General features: G+C 42.7%; 1 protein-coding gene across 1 annotated transcript in view; it reads right to left on the reverse strand.

Annotated features, from left to right (window-relative positions):
* LOC139564053 (voltage-dependent calcium channel subunit alpha-2/delta-3-like) overlaps positions 1-15,836 on the reverse strand; it is a 65,945-nt gene extending 50,109 nt beyond the window's left edge. Inside the window, exons 1-4 of the mRNA XM_071383272.1 lie at positions 14,967-15,836; positions 13,836-13,917; positions 7,179-7,295; positions 4,556-4,615 (exon numbers count right to left, since the gene is read on the reverse strand). Coding sequence (XP_071239373.1) covers positions 4,556-4,615; positions 7,179-7,295; positions 13,836-13,917; positions 14,967-15,088 — 381 coding nt within the window. The 5' untranslated portion in view covers positions 15,089-15,836. The remainder of the gene's footprint in view (positions 1-4,555; positions 4,616-7,178; positions 7,296-13,835; positions 13,918-14,966) is intronic.
* Between the last annotated feature and the right edge of the window lie 1,323 nt (positions 15,837-17,159).

A 17,159-nucleotide genomic window follows, 5' to 3' on the forward strand; every position in this document is an offset into this window, starting at 1 on the left:
TTCTCTGGTCTGATGAAACCAAGATTGAACATCTCTGGAGAGACATGAAAATAGCTGTGCATCCAACCTGACAGAGCTTGAGAGGATATGCAGAGAGGAATGGGAGAAACACCCCAAATACAGGTGTGCCAAGCTTGTAGAGTCATACCCAAGAAGACTCGAGGCTGTAATCACTGCCAAAGGTGCTTCAACAAAGTACTGAGTAAAGGGTCTGAATACTTATGTAAATGTGATATTTCAATTTGTTATTTGTAATAAATAACAAATTTAAAACAGTTTTTGCTTTGTCATTATGGGATATTGTGTGTAGATTGATGAGGGGGAAAAAACGATTTAATCAATTTTAGAATAAGGCTGTAACGTAACAAAATGTGGAAAAAGTCAAGGAGTCTGAATACTTTCCGAATGCACTGTATATAGGGTTAAAATCCAACAATCAGACCAGTGCTGCATTGAAGTACTCGCACTGACGAGGGGAAACAGCAGAGAGTTAACATTCAACTCAACAACCAGTTTCAATAGCCTTGTAGCTATAAAGTCGTACTTTATTTCTCTTGACAACCCAGACCCCGATGAGAAGAACACATAAGTGTTGCATAAACGGGACGTCCTTTGTGATGAGCTCAAAATACATTAGAGGTGCGTTTAGACTGTGTATTTATACCGTAACGAGAGTCAAGTTCGGCACTTTCTCAGATAGGTTTCAAATGGAGTGGATGGTACAGTGTAGCAGACTAGCAGTGGTGGTTAGCTCTGCTGCTCGGCACTCTGGACGATGGAGGTTTAAGAGAACAATCAGACTTCTCTGAAGTGTAACTCTGCCGTGTGATTGGCCTGTACTTCACAAGGGGACCCGCTTAGAGGAGAGACTCTCTCATTCTTTCTAAGCAGCTCGGCTCTGGCTCTGGCTGTGGACTGACAGGCCCCCTGTTTGCCAGTGTGGTGCTGGGGGGAGGGATGGAGGGAGCTGGAGAGGGGGAGGTGTGATGGACTCTGTGGCGTACTCTGGGAAGGCCACGCCGGCATCACCATAAAGCAGGGCCTGACAGCTCATATCACGCCTGAGCGCCCCTCTGACTGGCCGAAGCGGGAGGAAGGGAGGAGGGAGGAGGGGAGGAGAGAAATGTGCACGCTCAGCAGAAGGGATAGTGCTGTAGAGAACGAGGGCCGTTAACCATCAGGGTTATTACTGTAGTACAGAGCAGGAGTAGAGCAGGGCCAGGCTGGGCAGGGGACACTGCGGCTCAACGCCCGAGACACTCCACTGACTCTTCATGTAGGTTACTGTACACCACTGCAGTGAGATTGGGCCTACACTCTTAGAAAAAAAGGCGATATCTAGAACCTAAAAGGGTTCTTTGGTTGTACCCGTAGGAGAACCCTTTGAAGAATTGTTTTTCCACAGAGGGTTCGACAAGGAACCCAAAAGGGTTCTACTTGGAACCACAAAAGGATTCTACCTGGAACCATAAAGGGTTCTCCTGATTTCTAAGAGCGCACTGTACCAGGGCTGGCAGCATAGGCAGGCATTGGTGGGTCTAATCCCCTTTTTACATTATTGCGTAACCCTGCTTTTTCACAATGTCCTTTCCAGTACAGTTCCATGCAGCAACTATGGATGGATACGTAACCGGGCCAGGCACAGTACAGCTTGCCTCGGCTTGGCTTGCCTCGGTAGTGTATAAAGGGTTTAACTGGTCTAAACCCGGGCTGACTCGGCTCATGTGTTCCCTTCCTTAGTCGACCCCATCTTGGAGGTCAATGTATCGCCTATGAGAGTGTCTCGAGTCTCTTCAATGAGACCCCGTGCTCCGTCGTGACCATTTGATCCTCAGACTGAAGGCAGGCCGCCAGAATTACTGAGACTTCTCTGCAATAGTAACAGACTTCACACAAAGTTTTCAAAAATACTGTCTGTAGAAAAAGACTGTAGATTAATAAATGTAATGATTTATACAGGCCCATGTTCTAATATTATTTCCCAGCTATAAGCAATCCCTCTGGATACACTGTGGTTGAATCAACGTTGTTTGCACATCATTGCAATGAAATTACATTGAACCAACGTGGAATAGACGTGGAATAGACTTGACTTGACGTCTGTGCCCAGTGGAATGTAACTTTGTTTGATTTTTGAAAGTCTTATGTTGAAGCAAACACACTGTAGCCTATATGAAGCCTACTTTATCGAGTGGAAATTCAAACAGACGAAAACGAGGCTACATAAAAACCAGCGTTAAGGATATTCGATCATTTTATAACATCAAACTCTGTGACGCATCATTTCATCAACCTATTGCCGTTTTCTGACACCATGCATTTTTCACGCACCATTTCCCGAATTCACTATTGTCTCGTTTTAAGAGAGTGTAGTGTTTTACATTGACCCGTGTTAGGTTTTACAGACAGGGTTTAAGGGCGTGCAGGTGACAACATAGTATACCGCAAGGTGAACTCTCTCAACCACTGTATCCGCTCAGTAGCCCCTAGGCTATCGATAACAGATCCCACAAAATAATAATGTATTTTTACTGTTGTGTAATTTTATGCTAGATGTCTCTCTGCAATGTAGGTTTAATTGTTGAATAGGACATACGTGTTTTGTAAGCAGTAGACGTTTATGAGGCTTTAAAATAGTCTGGCTACTTTTGCTGATAATAAATATATATCAGACCTTTTTTGCAGTTCAAAGCAGGCTATGCTTTGAAGAAAAAAATCTGTTTTATCCTACTCTAGATCTTTTAGATCAACGATTAGCAATTCTGAAAATCTTTTGCGACACTTTTCTAGAGAGACGTGGAGCTGCGGAGTAGCCTACCCTAGATATTTACAATGAAGAATAGGCGTTAGGATTTTTACAATGAACATGCGGGCATGAAGTTGCAGCAAGTTCACTGTAAAATAAGTAGCCTGAATAGAGCCTAAAGGAAATAACGAAATACATGTTTTGACGTAATAATAACCACGTGAGAGATCGATGCACGTTATTCGGCAATAGGTTGTATCTCATATAGCGTTAACAAAGGGATGAATTTGGTCACCATTTCAAATAATACCAAACAATGCTTATCTAAAATAGTAGCCCTGTTAAGTACGCACTAAAATATCAGCTAAACAATCAGTAACAGCCTTCAAAGCTGTGAAAATGTGTTACAAAGCTTGTGTAAGCATGTGTAGCTTATTGTAAACGTGTAGCCTACTGCAGAACTAAATATAACACCCATAAAAAAAAAAAAGGAAACCATTTTCTCAATGACAATATGCTATTAAATCCTAAAACAATACAATAACGTGATGTACATACATATATCACCAGAGCAAGGAACACACATAATCATCTGGACACATTTAATCGGAGTGTTATCCCCAAACTGGAATAAGTGCAGAGTAATGAAGAATAATAACATTGAAATGTGGAGAAGGAAATGTGGTCCTACAATGGTAATAATGACCTTCTCGACATTCTTCCAATGCGTTCATATAATCACCAGCGAAACAAACCCTGCGAACCACGGGGTGATCACAAAGTATTCATAACGCAAATGCGTCTATTAACTGGGAAGTGTAGCGCCATTATTTTTGAAAGTGTTTTTGTTGCCCGAGTGAGTTTCTAATCTTCAGGAGGAAATGTGGAACAATGCACTGTGCATAAGAGTTGCATTAATCTTTGTCTACTGGGAAGAGGGAGAAAGGGGGGGGGGGGGGGGGGGTAGAGAGACAGAGGGAGGGAGGCAGGGTCCTGTACAGTGTTACAGAATTACTGCAATCCCACCGCATAGGAAGAGGCTCACTGCGCCAAGGAAAAGGAAGCCAGCGATAACAGCTGTAATGTCCTTTAAAGAGCACAATGGCCTGTGATGAGCTGTACAACACACCTGCATGGGAAGTTAGAAACCACACCTGATGTAGCACCACACACAATGGGAATATTATATTCTCTCAAATTCCATAAATGTATGAGTATGAATGAATTTAAGAACATTTCCTGTATGCAGTGAACATATCCCGAAGACACAGCTGATTGTCGTAGCATGACATCCAAGCATTTGTTTGCGCTGCATTACGTCTCATAAAGGTGTACAATCTATATCACTACGCTTCGTTAGAAGACAAAAATAAATAAATGTTCCTTGGGTGTGAAATTGCATTTCGGACTTGTCAAAAGAAGAAGTACCCCATTATTGCTAATGGTTCAGTTACAGAACATTATGATATAATATGAGTCCATTGTGGTTTGTCAGTGGGCGCTGAACTTGAATACTTGGCTTGTGTTTTTCCCAACAGCAGTTTACTGGAACTGTCGAAACTCCCTCTTCAACAGGCTACTTATAAATGATGATTACGCTTCCAAACAATCAGTGAGTTATGACAGCCGCAGTTTGGTAAGGCGTTCGTCAATGTATGCAGTGTTTGCTTATTAAAAAGGCGTCATTTATCAGCACTGTGACAGGGTATTAATGCGAATGACTGTCAATGTCAGCAGATACTATACTGTCCTTAACCCCTTCTCTCACCTTGTTATAAGTTGCACCGTTCCCCCTCCCATCCGTCTTACCTGCAGCTCTGGGTCCTCCTCGTGCTGTAGATGGGCCTCCTCTGCTGCCTCCACCAGCCGCTGAAGGAGGGAGAAAAGGGAGAGATAGGGGAGGGGAGGGGTGGAGATAAGGGGAGGAGCGCAGAGGGGAAGCATAAGCACACCAGCTCAACTCAAAGTCATCACCCATCACCCAAGAGTTATTTGACCCCCGACAATGTCAGACCGTCTCAGTAGCTTCTAGTTCCAGCCAGCCTTCTGCAGGGAGACATTAAATCTGCTGTAACAGAGGGTCAGAGAGCTGAGGGCCAAGGAATGGTCCTGACTGCCTGGCTGCCTGTCTGGCTGTTTGGAGCACAGAGACATAAGCCTGCTCTACAGTACTCCTCTTGCAGCTCTGGGAAGGGGACAGCTCAAGCCAGTCTCGGACATAAAGAAGGGACCAACATAATGTTTAGTCCAGTCTCCCTTCCCTGTCTTGCACTATTCTATATATTTCCCCCACATTTAGATATTTCTGAAAACTAATGGCTAGACAATTTGCTGTGTTGCATTACTTTTCACATCCGTGTCCGATTTACATTTATGCTTCGTGACACCTGAGAAGACCAACCAACGTTCCTTGAGTGTGAAATTGCGTTCAGGACTTGTCATAAGGTGAAGTACCCCATTATTGCTGATGGTGCAGTTACAGTATATTGTGACACTATATGAGGCCATTGTGGTGTGTCAGTGGACGCTGACCGTGGTGCTGAATATACAGCTGTGTTTTTCCTAATAGCAGTTTATTAAACCTGAAACTGTCGCCACTCCCTCGTCAACAGGCTACGTATGAATGATTATAGCGATATGTTGGTGTTATTTAGTGATGCTCATGCTCTTCGGTCGATGGATATATTCTTAATCCACTTAAAATGATATTCCTGATTCTACCCTCCTAGGACAGGGTTTATTCAACACAGTTATATCAATAACCTGCCTCAAACCTGCTGGAAACAACATGAAACTCGTAGCAAATAGGCCTATATTCTGTAATATTTTTCTGTGATAAGATTTTCCCATTCACCTAGGCTACTGTAGGCCTAGGTCTACATTTCTGCCTCGAAAGGCACCCACGGAAATACGTGCGTTCAGTGAGATGCTTGATTGGCATATGGCCCAAGGTAGAACCGGATCCCATAATACGCAAAACCTTATATAGCCGCCTTGAAATGTGCTTGCCTGCGTGAGAAAATGCCGGCTGAACACCACAGTCATCGTCGCGGTTCTGGAACAGGTCATTAATAACTGTCCAGCACATCAAAATAGCTGCAACGCAAACAGAAAATGGCGGCATGGCGTAAACACTTTTGTGACAGTTAAACTTCATTTATTTTCATACCGTTGCGTGTCAGTCTTAGATGGTGTCGTCAGCAATACAGACATAATGCAATTAATAGGAAACCTCAAGCCGCTAAATGCAAACAGATTTTTCCCCAGGCCTAGGCTATATTTTTGTGTGCAAATGACAAGATGCCAACGATGGCTATTGGGCAGTCTTTCAAACCATATCAAATTAGTCTTACTGCCGAAAGGCAATTTCAAAACAGGTAGCCTACCTCTTAAATCAAATATGCACGGCTCGCAAGGACTAGGTCAATCTCATACAGACAAATTACATCGTAATTGTTTAATTTTCATTTCGAATAGGCTACGCCACGACGCTGGTATAATGTGCCAGTTAATGACCATTGGAATTTCTCTAACTGGATATAACATCTCGACTGCTGCCAATTTTTTTCACATTATCAAAAATATATTTGTATCATTTTCATCCGACGAATATAGGCCTCCCATACATTTGAAATAGGCCTAGGCAATTTAGTAGCCTGGGCTACATTAAAACAATGAATTTGTTTACACAGAAAGCATTAGTCCAATTTGCAGCACTGTAACACATATTGAAATTCTGCCTAATAAATAGGCCTAGAGAATGATAAAGGCAATGGGCACACAATGTAGAATTACAACCATGCAAGCAATACAGCCCGTCGCGGGGAAATCTGGCTGTGCGAGATAAACGCTATCATCTCACACCACTCAACTGGGGTTAACTATTAAAATAGGCTACTTGCACCTCTCCTCTCAAGCCCAATATACATTTCCAACGGATATATATCTGTCTCGGGAGAATGTCTTGAAGTAAATAGCATACCGCCGCTGGATGAAATGCAACACTGGTGTAATTTAAACCCGTGTTATGAATAGAAATACCCACAAAGCAGAAAGTGTGAGGAGGAAAAACGAAAATACATGTCTGACCACTGAAATATGCTTACAATTGGTTATAACAGCTTCATGATCATGGATAGGCCTGTAACGAAAAAATGCCAACGATACAAAACGTGATAATAATCATAATGATAATAACAGTACATCTAGATAATCTGTTGATCATTTTATATAGCCTAAATCTAGATATTTTCTTGACCTGCTTGCGGTGCATGTCTGCAGCTGAGGCTGAGAAATAACAGAACGTTTGATATTTTTCTGAATTATTTTTAAGTCTCCTACTCTCAGTAGTCTACATTGGGCCTACTTCCAGAAAACACCGCAGAAAGCACGTAGATGGTAGATAAAAGGACAGATATGCGACGGTACATACCCGCATGGCCTCCTTTTTCATCCGGAACATTTCCTCCATCTTCTTTGCTAGAGTTTTGACCACTTTCATGCCATCAATTTCTTCCACTCGGACGGACTTCTCAAATTCTTTATATTTCTGTAAATGACAGAGAAAAAAAAGACATGTTTTAACGCTCTAATATTTTGATACTGAACGAATAATCATCTTATGTTTGTGCACAGTTCACATACTACTATTACAAACGGAGGCTTCTAGGCTATTTATTTCACTGATAGATGGGAACAAAATGTGAACATGTTACAATAAATCAAGGCAACTGAACTCAAAGTGTATTGGTCACGTGCACAGGATACGGTGCGGCAGGTAGCCACGTGGTTAGAGCGTTGGACTCATAACCGCAAGGTTGCAAGATCGAATCCCCGAGCTGACAAGGTACAAATCTGCCGTTCTACTCCTGAACAAGGCAGCACACTGTTCCTAGGCCATCATTGAAAATAAGAATTTGTTCTTAACTGACTTGCCTATTTAAATAAAGGTAAAATACAGGGTGTCAATGGTAATGTTCAGTGTGTGAGAATCACAAGTACATCTCATGTCAATGGGTTTTTATTGGGGGGGGTAAGCCAATGTGCCCTTTGTTTTAGTAACAGAGAAGGTGAGGTGAGCCTTTGTGCTATCTGATGTTCCACGCACACACACACACACACACAAACACACACTTCACATCTGATGAAGAAAACCGGTTAAGGAACGTTGTTTCCACATCATTTCAATGAAATTCCTTTCAACCAACGTGGAATAGACGTTGAATTGACGTCTGTGTCCAGTGGGGTCCCCACGTCTCAGAGAGTGGATTGCAAGACCCAGTCTGAGATGATTGGCTGATAAGATGTATCCTGTTTCATTGAATTGATTGATAGGTTATCTTGTCTCAGTAATTGGTTGACAAGCTGTGGCTCTGGCTCTGATTGGCTGCTGGGTGGCCTGGGAGTGAAGGCCATGCACGGTTGGAGGGTAATTGAAATGAAGTCAAAGCACAAGAGAAAGATAATAACATGTCAGGCTTGGGAGGTTCTGGATAATGAACTAGACTTCACACAATGCTGAGTCTGCAGGATACACTGCACCTGCACTGGGACAGAACAAAGCCCAACAGAACACACAAAGAGAATAGGACAGAACATTTAAAAAAGGTACACACACAAAATAATAATCACAGTATAACCTGCATGTCTCCCACGTCCCTCACACACACACACACACACACACACACACACACACACACACACACACACACACACACACACACACACACACACACACACACACACACACACACACACACACATTTACATTTCAAAGATACACATTCAAAGAAAGAAACACACAAATCCCAGTACATGAGGCAACAAATTACCCAGGGAAAGGAAGAGTGTGTGCAGGCAGTGGAGCAAAACAGTTCATTTCACGCCTGTCCTCCCTGCCCCAGCACCCCCCCCCCCCCCTCCAGTCATCGGGGAGAGGTTAAACCTCATCCATCAATAGAACTGAGTATGATTATTGATTAAGGTAATGACGGATGTGTAGATGAGGCCTGAATGAACCCAAGCCTGAGGAGTCAACACACACACACACACACACACACACACACACACACACACACACACACACACACACACACACACACACACACACACACACACACACACACACACACACACACACACACACACACACACACACACACACACACCCACACCCACCACAGTGTCTCCATTCTGTGTCTATAGTCCTGTTCTGTTGCCCATACAGCAGCTCAGCCCTGTGTGGAAAAATGCTAATTCCCCATAAAGCACCCAATGATCATCCTTAATGATCAGCCCTTACCATCGAGACGTTTCTCTCTCTCCACCTCCCTCACTGGCTGCTAAGAGAGGAAGAGGCCTGCTGATTGGATGTAAGGTGTTCTGAACCAGTCGCTCTTCTGTGAACCAGAGCATGAGGAAAGTGCTTACATAGGCAGAAAGGAAAACAACTGCCGGGGACATTTGACTTCAGAGTGTTCTGTTCTCACACAAGTCAACAGAGAATCAGCTGTGGATGTTACGCAGTTAAAATAGTAGGGAAATGTTGGGTGTATTTAAAAAAAAAAAATTTATCTCGGAAGCACACGCTCATCCAACACACACACACACACACACACACACACACACACACACACACACACACACACACACACACACACACACACACACACACACACACACACACACACACACACACACACACACACACACACACACACACACACACACACACACACACCACCCATATCTTGCTACAGAAGTGTGTACATTGCTAGCGCTAGCAGTGTTAATGGTAATAGAATTGCATCAGCAGCCTGGTGCTGAGCTGAGCTCCTCCTTATCACACACATGCAGTGAGGCTGATGAATGGAGTTGGATGGGGATATTTATCTCCTCGCATTTATCACCACTGAGTTCACACACAATCCCACACAATCACACAACATATCACACCAGAAGTATACAGTATGCAGTATGCACTGTATGAATGTAACAGATCAGGGTCGTATCAACTAGAAACCAAATGGAAGAAAACGGACTGAAACAGGAAGGGACTACCTGAACTTGTCCAATAAGATAACTGTCAATTTCATTGCAAAACGTTTTCTATTGCAAAACTGTTTGCTACGGTTTATTACGGTGTGCAATAATGAATACGACCCGTGTTTTCGTCTGTCTCCGGTCATCCACTATTTCTGGCTTCAATCCAACTCATTTTTAAACCCCTGCAAGGTCTGGAATAATAGAATTACAATTCATTTCACTGTTTAATTAATAGCGCAATTGAAGGTAATTGAGCATAAAAATCTGTAGGAATAAAATGATTATCTACATCCAGGTGTACGCACATAGGCCAGAGTTCCAATTCAATCTGTCTGCGTACTTAACTCAGACTTTCTGATAAAGTGTACACATTAATGCCCCGTTCTAATCCTGTGTGTATACTACAGTATAGAGTGCCTTCAGAAAGTATTCACATCTCTTTACTTTTTACACATTTTGTTGTGTTACAGCCTGAATTTAAAATAGATTAAATTGTGATTTTGTGTCACACAATACCCTATAATGTCAAAAGTGGAATTTTGTTTGTAGAAAAATTTAGAAATTAATACAAATTGTAAAGCTGAAATGTCTTGAGTGAATGAGCATTCAACACCTTTGTTATGGCAAGTGTAAATAAGTACAGGAGTAAAAAAAAAAAAGGGCTTAACAAATCACATGGACTCCTTCCATGTTCAATAATAGTAGTTCAAATGATTTTTGAATGACTACCCCGTCTCTGTACCACACACATACAATTAGCTGTAAGGTCCCTCAATCGAGTAGTGAATTTCAAGCACAGATTCAATCACAAAGACCAGGGAGGTTTTTCAAAGCCTCGCAAACAAGGTCACCAATTGGTAGATGTGTAAAAAGAAACATGCAGATGCTGAATATCCCTTCGAACATGGTGAAGTTACTAATTAGGCTTTGGATGGTGTATCGATACACTCAGTCACTACAAAGATACAAGCGTCCTTCCGAACTCAGTTGCAGGAGAGGAATGAAACTGCTCAGAGATTTCACCAGTGGCGGCTCGCCCAGTAGGGTGTTAGGGGCGGTGTTAGGGGCACTTGTGATTGGTAAAAAAAATAAAAAAAGTTTAAAACTTGTGATTAGTCTAAATAAATACACAATATTTTCATTAAAAAATCTAGATTATATAATTAATGGATTATGTTTTAAATGCTCATAAAAGTGTAGCAAATGTGTACATTTTCCTGTTTCAAAAATATATTGCTCAAAACAAGCTGTGGGCGTACAGGCCGTGCGAACATTGCTTGGATTGTGTTGCCAGCTATTTGCTATGAAGGGGAACTGCCCCAATGAAATCGCAGGATTTCATATCGCAGGATTTCATAGCATGAAGGGACCTGATAAACTGGACAACTACATCCAGCAAGAGTGGAAGGATAGAGGGATATACTAGCTAGAACCTTCTCATTGAAGATCTGGTGGGACAAAAAAGCACGACCAATTTTATTGTTTCCCCCCGATGTTGTTTGTCAGGTTCTACTGTAGGTGACAGGGCGACATGTGTGGACTAAAACAGCATAAAACCGGGTGTATTACAAAGCATGATCAAAATAATTAGCCAGCTACAGTAATTTTGAGAAACATTGAGAAATAGTTTGGTCAATTTTGGGGGTAAAATGAATCAGTTATCTACCTTTATTAAGCAGCTAGATAGCTATAGTTAGCTGTTAGCTTGCTTGTTAGCTCCCATGCCAGTATCAAGTCTTTCTAAACTCATATCTGACTAACTCGTTATTTCAGAATGAACATTTAACTGGCTAGCGCATCATGCTTTGTGACATTATGTTAGCTATCTATCCCCTTTTAGATCGTGTGTTTTCACTCATTGCATCTGCGTTCTTATTGCGTTTTCCCTGGTGCACTCGTTCGTTCGTGTACTGGCTGCTCTAATCTGTTCAAAACAGTGGCGGCATGTGCAGCAGCGGTCATTGGGTTTTTGACGTGCAACAGTGAAATAGGTGCACTTGTGCTGTTGTTCAAATGCTCAGATCGCTTCATATATCTTCTCAAAGAAACTACCGGTCGTTCAAAAACTTGGCATCATATTACTGTCATGCTGCTTGGTCGACAACTCCAACCATCTGGCGCCCTGGGTATTCAGCCAATCCATTTTTAAAAACAGTTAGAGTTTAATAGTTGTGATTTGAGAAAACTGAGGATGGATCAACAACATTGTAGTTACTCCACATCACTAACCTAAATTACAGAATGAAAAGAAGGAAGCCTTGTACTGAATAAAAACATTCCAAAACATGCATCCTGTTTTCAAAAAGGCACTTAAGTAATACTGCAAAAAATGTGGCAAAGAAATTAACTTTTTTGTCCTGAACACAAAGCGTTATATTTGAGGAAAATCCAACACATCACTGAGTACCACTCTTCATATTTTCAAGCATGAGGGTGACTTACCCAGAAAGACTCACAGCTCTAATCGCCGCCAATGGTGCTTCTACAAAGTATTGACTCAAGGGTGTGAATACTTACGCAAAAGAGATATTTCCATATTTCATTTTCAATACATTTGCAACAATTTCAAAAATCACGTTTTATATTTGTCATTATGGGTTATTGTCTGTAGATGGGTGAGAAAAATAAGCGATTGAATCCATTTTGAATTCAGGCTGTAACACAACAAAATGTGGAATAAGTCCAGGGGTATGAATACTTTCTGAAGGCGCTGTACATAGTGCTCAGACTCCATAATGCCCATAACACTGACCACATTGCCAAGAGAACACACATGCTTTTCTTTTACCGTAACCTGTCAACATTGCAAACACACAAACAATAGATTGCCAATGGAAACTCCATGGAACACATCTTCTTGTTCAAAGAGCTTGCCCTCCCTGAAGTACTGTGAGACACACACAGACCCAGCCAGAGCTCTGGGTCCCGCATTAGTGTTGCAAAATGCTGGTTCACTTTCGAAGATTCACAGATTTTCCAGAAATCCTGGTTGGAAGATTCCCAATTTCCTGCTTATTTCCTTTAATCTTCCAATTGAGATTCCTGAAAAACTGGGAATTTTGGGAAAGCTACTGGAAACGTTCAACACTATCCAGCATGCATTGCCTCCACTTGGATGACAGGTGCTGTAGTGCGCACAACAGTACCTTTTTTCACACTGGAGAGCCCACGTCTGCCCCCAAGTGGTCATTTACTTTCACTTAGGGGGTTTTCTGCAAACCCATCTCTCTTTATCTCTTTCTCTCTCTCTTGTTCCCTGTATCTCCTCCCCCCTCGCTCTCTGAACCCCACCTACCGCCTCCAAACCCATCTCTCTTTATCTCTCGTTCCCTCTATCTCCTACCCCCTCGCTCTGTGAACCCCACCTATTGCCTCCAAACCCATCTCTCTTTATCTCTTTCTCTCTCTCGTTCCCTGTATCTCCTCCCCCCTCTCTCTCTGAACCCCACCTATCGCCTCCAACCCATCCCAGCCTATCCCACTCCACACACTTGTATCAAACGTGTCTCCTTGTCCCATTCATATCCTGGGGTTGAAACTCTTGACTCCAGAGAGTGAACTGGAAATGAGATTAGAGAAGGAACAGTGCTGTGGTTAATGGGCCATGTCCAGTACACACACACACACACACACACACACACACACACACACACACACACACACACACACACACACACACACACACACACACACACACACACACACACACACACACACACACACACACACACACACACACACACACACGCCTTTGTAAAACACACCTGAGTCCTTTCTGACCCAACATCCATATTTAACTGGGACACAGAATTGTATCAGCAGCCATTAAAGGAGAATGCAGCATTACAGAGTACAGTGTGTGTGTGTGTGTGTGTGTGTGTGTGTGTGTGTGTGTGTGTGTGTGTGTGTGTGTGTGTGTGTGTGTGTGTGTGTGTGTGTGTGTGTGTGTGTGTGTGTGTGTGTGTGTGTGTGTGTGTGTGTGTGTGTGTGTGTGCGTGCGTGGGCAGGAATGAGTATAAGGAAGATAGAGGGAAGAAAGAGATACCTTCTGCAGCAGCTGGGATCCAGAGTATTTTGCAGAAATTGATTTAATTTCTCCACCAAACGCCGAGGCCCATAACTTCACCCTGGAAGCGAACAGAACATTTCTATATTGTGATATTTTGGTATTTTAACAGGTGAAAATAGCTGACTTGGTGAGATTACACACATTATGTCGGTAAGACATTTCAAAACAAATCTCTACGCATGAAATCATACATCCATGGATATCTAGATAAAATCATAGATCCATGGATATCTAGATAAAATCATAGATCCATGGATATCTAGATAAAATCCTACATCCATGGATATCTAGATAAAATCATAGATCCATGGATATCTATTGCCTGTGTGTCATACGGCTGAGGATAAACTATGTTCTTGAAGATACTCCTGTTCTTGAAAAACCACAAGACTCTCATATAAGAAATACATTGTTGAAGCGAGTTGAGTTTGAGCTGAGAGGACTGAGTCCATCAACAACATGGCAAATACTCTACATTGTAGATAAGTACTTCAGTCAACGTAGCTGTTTATTCATGTTTATTTGGTGCTTATTGATGTGCTATAAACTGATGATTTATGTAGAGAAAGTTGATGCAAAATGTTGCCTAAGTCTTCCCAAGTAGCCTTTAGATTGTTTCAGACTGTGGTGTCTCAACGCAGTCAGGGTTAACCTGGAAAATGAAAATGGCAAGTGCAGTACTTTGTATAGCAGTTATTTTGGACCTATGTGTATCAAAGACAACAATCTGTTTAAAATAAAGACATCTGTAGGCTACATTTAAATGGTGTGTACGTGTCATTGATGTTTTATCCATGTGTTGATTTTAGACTATTATTTTTATTATGCCAGATATTATAGGGTAAAGAATACGCCCATTTTTTAAATGTATTTATTAGACACCAACACTAATAAATAATTTACAACAACAAACATTATTATTATTATTATGCTTGTTGTTGTTACATTGTTATTACATGCTGCTTGTTTACATTTGTTTATATAACAAGTCCACTACCTACACACTTCGGGTAATCTAGCAGCTGAAAAACTCAACAATATGCAGAGGTGTTCAGGTACTGAGTACCTGAAAGGTTGTAAAACATGAATATGAAACCTTCCACTCACACTGAGAGAGGAATCCCTGGCTGGGACCCCATCACCTCTACCACCGTGCCCAGCATAATCCAGAACAGAAGGAAGCTGGCGCAGCACACGTGTGAAAAGAGGAACCTCCGATTCCACAGCATCTTCACGAGTCTTCCCGACAACCGACCCCGGTACAATGGCACGCGCAAGCTCTTCTCTTTCTAGTCCCGAAAACGCACTCAGCGCGAAAAGCAGCACATACAGACCCGGCAGCACATTCGTGCCGCCTCCCTCGCGCCAGTCCCGCGTCCAAGGTGCCAGTTGTCACTCCTGAAGGGACCCGCGTGCTGAAGGAGATGGTTGAACTATGAACATCCGTACAGGTTAGGGACAGCGAGAGACTCAAGTCAAGCCTCCATGTCTGGAAAACATTACAATTGCTGTAAAATCGTCTCTGAAGCAAATGGCGATATTCTCTCGTGGGGATTTTCCCAGATTTGCGGAGCTCAATCTAAAAACCACCTCAGCTGCTATCGCAGGGAACACTGGGGGAGTAAGACGAGGTGCTGCAGGTAGAGCACAGAGCGCGAAGCAGGGCGCGAGAGAGCATGAGCGAAAAGGACCAATATGTGTGTGGGGGGTAACCTAGCCACCATCACTTGCTGTAAGAACCCCGGAAAGAAGGTGAAAAGGTGAAAAGGTAAAACACGAAACTTTCACACGGGAGCGCGCGCGTGGATCACAGGGGGATTCAACGGGTTCATTCAAGGCAGTGCAGCGTGACGGATCGACACTCGCACTTCGAGGAGGGACCACCGTACCGAGAACATTACCGCAGAAACAAAATCCATTCCTATGGCGCATACATTCTGAATAAGCATGAGAGTTCTCGGCCTAGATAGCATTTTCTTCCTACAGTCTTCCAGATGTGAATTTCACTCAAAATAGCTTTGACCTGCTTTTTGCTTCCTGCAGTGTTTTAGACGTTACTTTGTTGATTGAGGCAGATTGCACCGCTCGTTGTCTTTCAAGTCGGTTGTGGATGAAACGATAGAACTATGCAATATGCACACCTTCCGTTAAATCGACATGACTGATTAAGCGTTTATTAGGCTAATCAAAGATCGATGTGTATGTCAAGACATTGATAAAGTGGCCTAGTGGTATTCCGCTCTTACTTAGGCCTAATGCGCAGGCTCCACATTTTAAGCGATTTTTCATGATTTTTTTTTCATGACAAGTTTTGATTACTTACAGATAACCAAAGAGACTCAGCATTAAGTGCATGTTTTAGGTGGGCTATAGCCACAATGCCATACACTGCAGTGCATAGGTCTACGTGAATTCCCATTACAAATTGTTTCAGTCAGCAAGTCTAAATGCATATTAGAGTTAATGTTGGGAGTGGGCTAGCCCATAGCCATAATATGGAAGATACAGGCCTATTAGTCCATATTTTTGAACTGGTCAATTACCAAACTGTCCTCTATGAGGATGCTTTCTTAGGCCACAATGTCCAACACTGCTTTTGAAACTAAATTTGCGCTCACAGTTATGTCATTGGGCACTTTGTGTATCAAACAAAACCCTCTCCTTTCTGAAGTACTCGAGAGGTCCTCTTTCTAAACGTGATAATGATGTCAAGGCGGATGGATTTCCCGCCACGCATGCAGCGTTTCGGCGCTAGGCCATTATTAGCTTGGTAATTACGTCGTACATCAAAGGCGCGAGGAGCCTCTGCCAGGCTGGGAACGTGCAGATAAGGCTCATGTTGATGGACAATATCAACCGCTACGGCACGCGGTCACAGCCTCTCCTCTGTCGGGGCCGCAATCACATCTAGTGCGAGGAGGGTCGCTGCTTTTAATTAACTATCGACTTCAAATAAAAAGTTTGCCCCGCATTCGGCGACACTTTATCCGAGTTGCACTCAAGACCGGCGCCACATAGGCCTATTCAGTGCGAGGGATTTTGTTCCAATAAACTCAACTGTTGGCACCAGATAGGGTAGATATAGCCGGTAAAACTAGTATAAGAACACGGCATTGAATAGCTCTCTTAATTCATTCTCCCCTATATTATACTTCAAGAATGTAGAGTACCGTAAGCCCATGTAGAAACAGCCTCGCCATTAATGGAACTGTCCATGAGTCTTATTTCAGTGTAGTTGCAGGAGGCGCTGTCCACGGTGCTGATTTTCGCGCATGTCATTGCAAAGCGAGACATTTTATA

This window comes from Salvelinus alpinus, chromosome 2 (genome assembly GCF_045679555.1).
Source record: "Salvelinus alpinus chromosome 2, SLU_Salpinus.1, whole genome shotgun sequence".
NCBI classification, from domain to species: domain Eukaryota; kingdom Metazoa; phylum Chordata; class Actinopteri; order Salmoniformes; family Salmonidae; genus Salvelinus; species Salvelinus alpinus.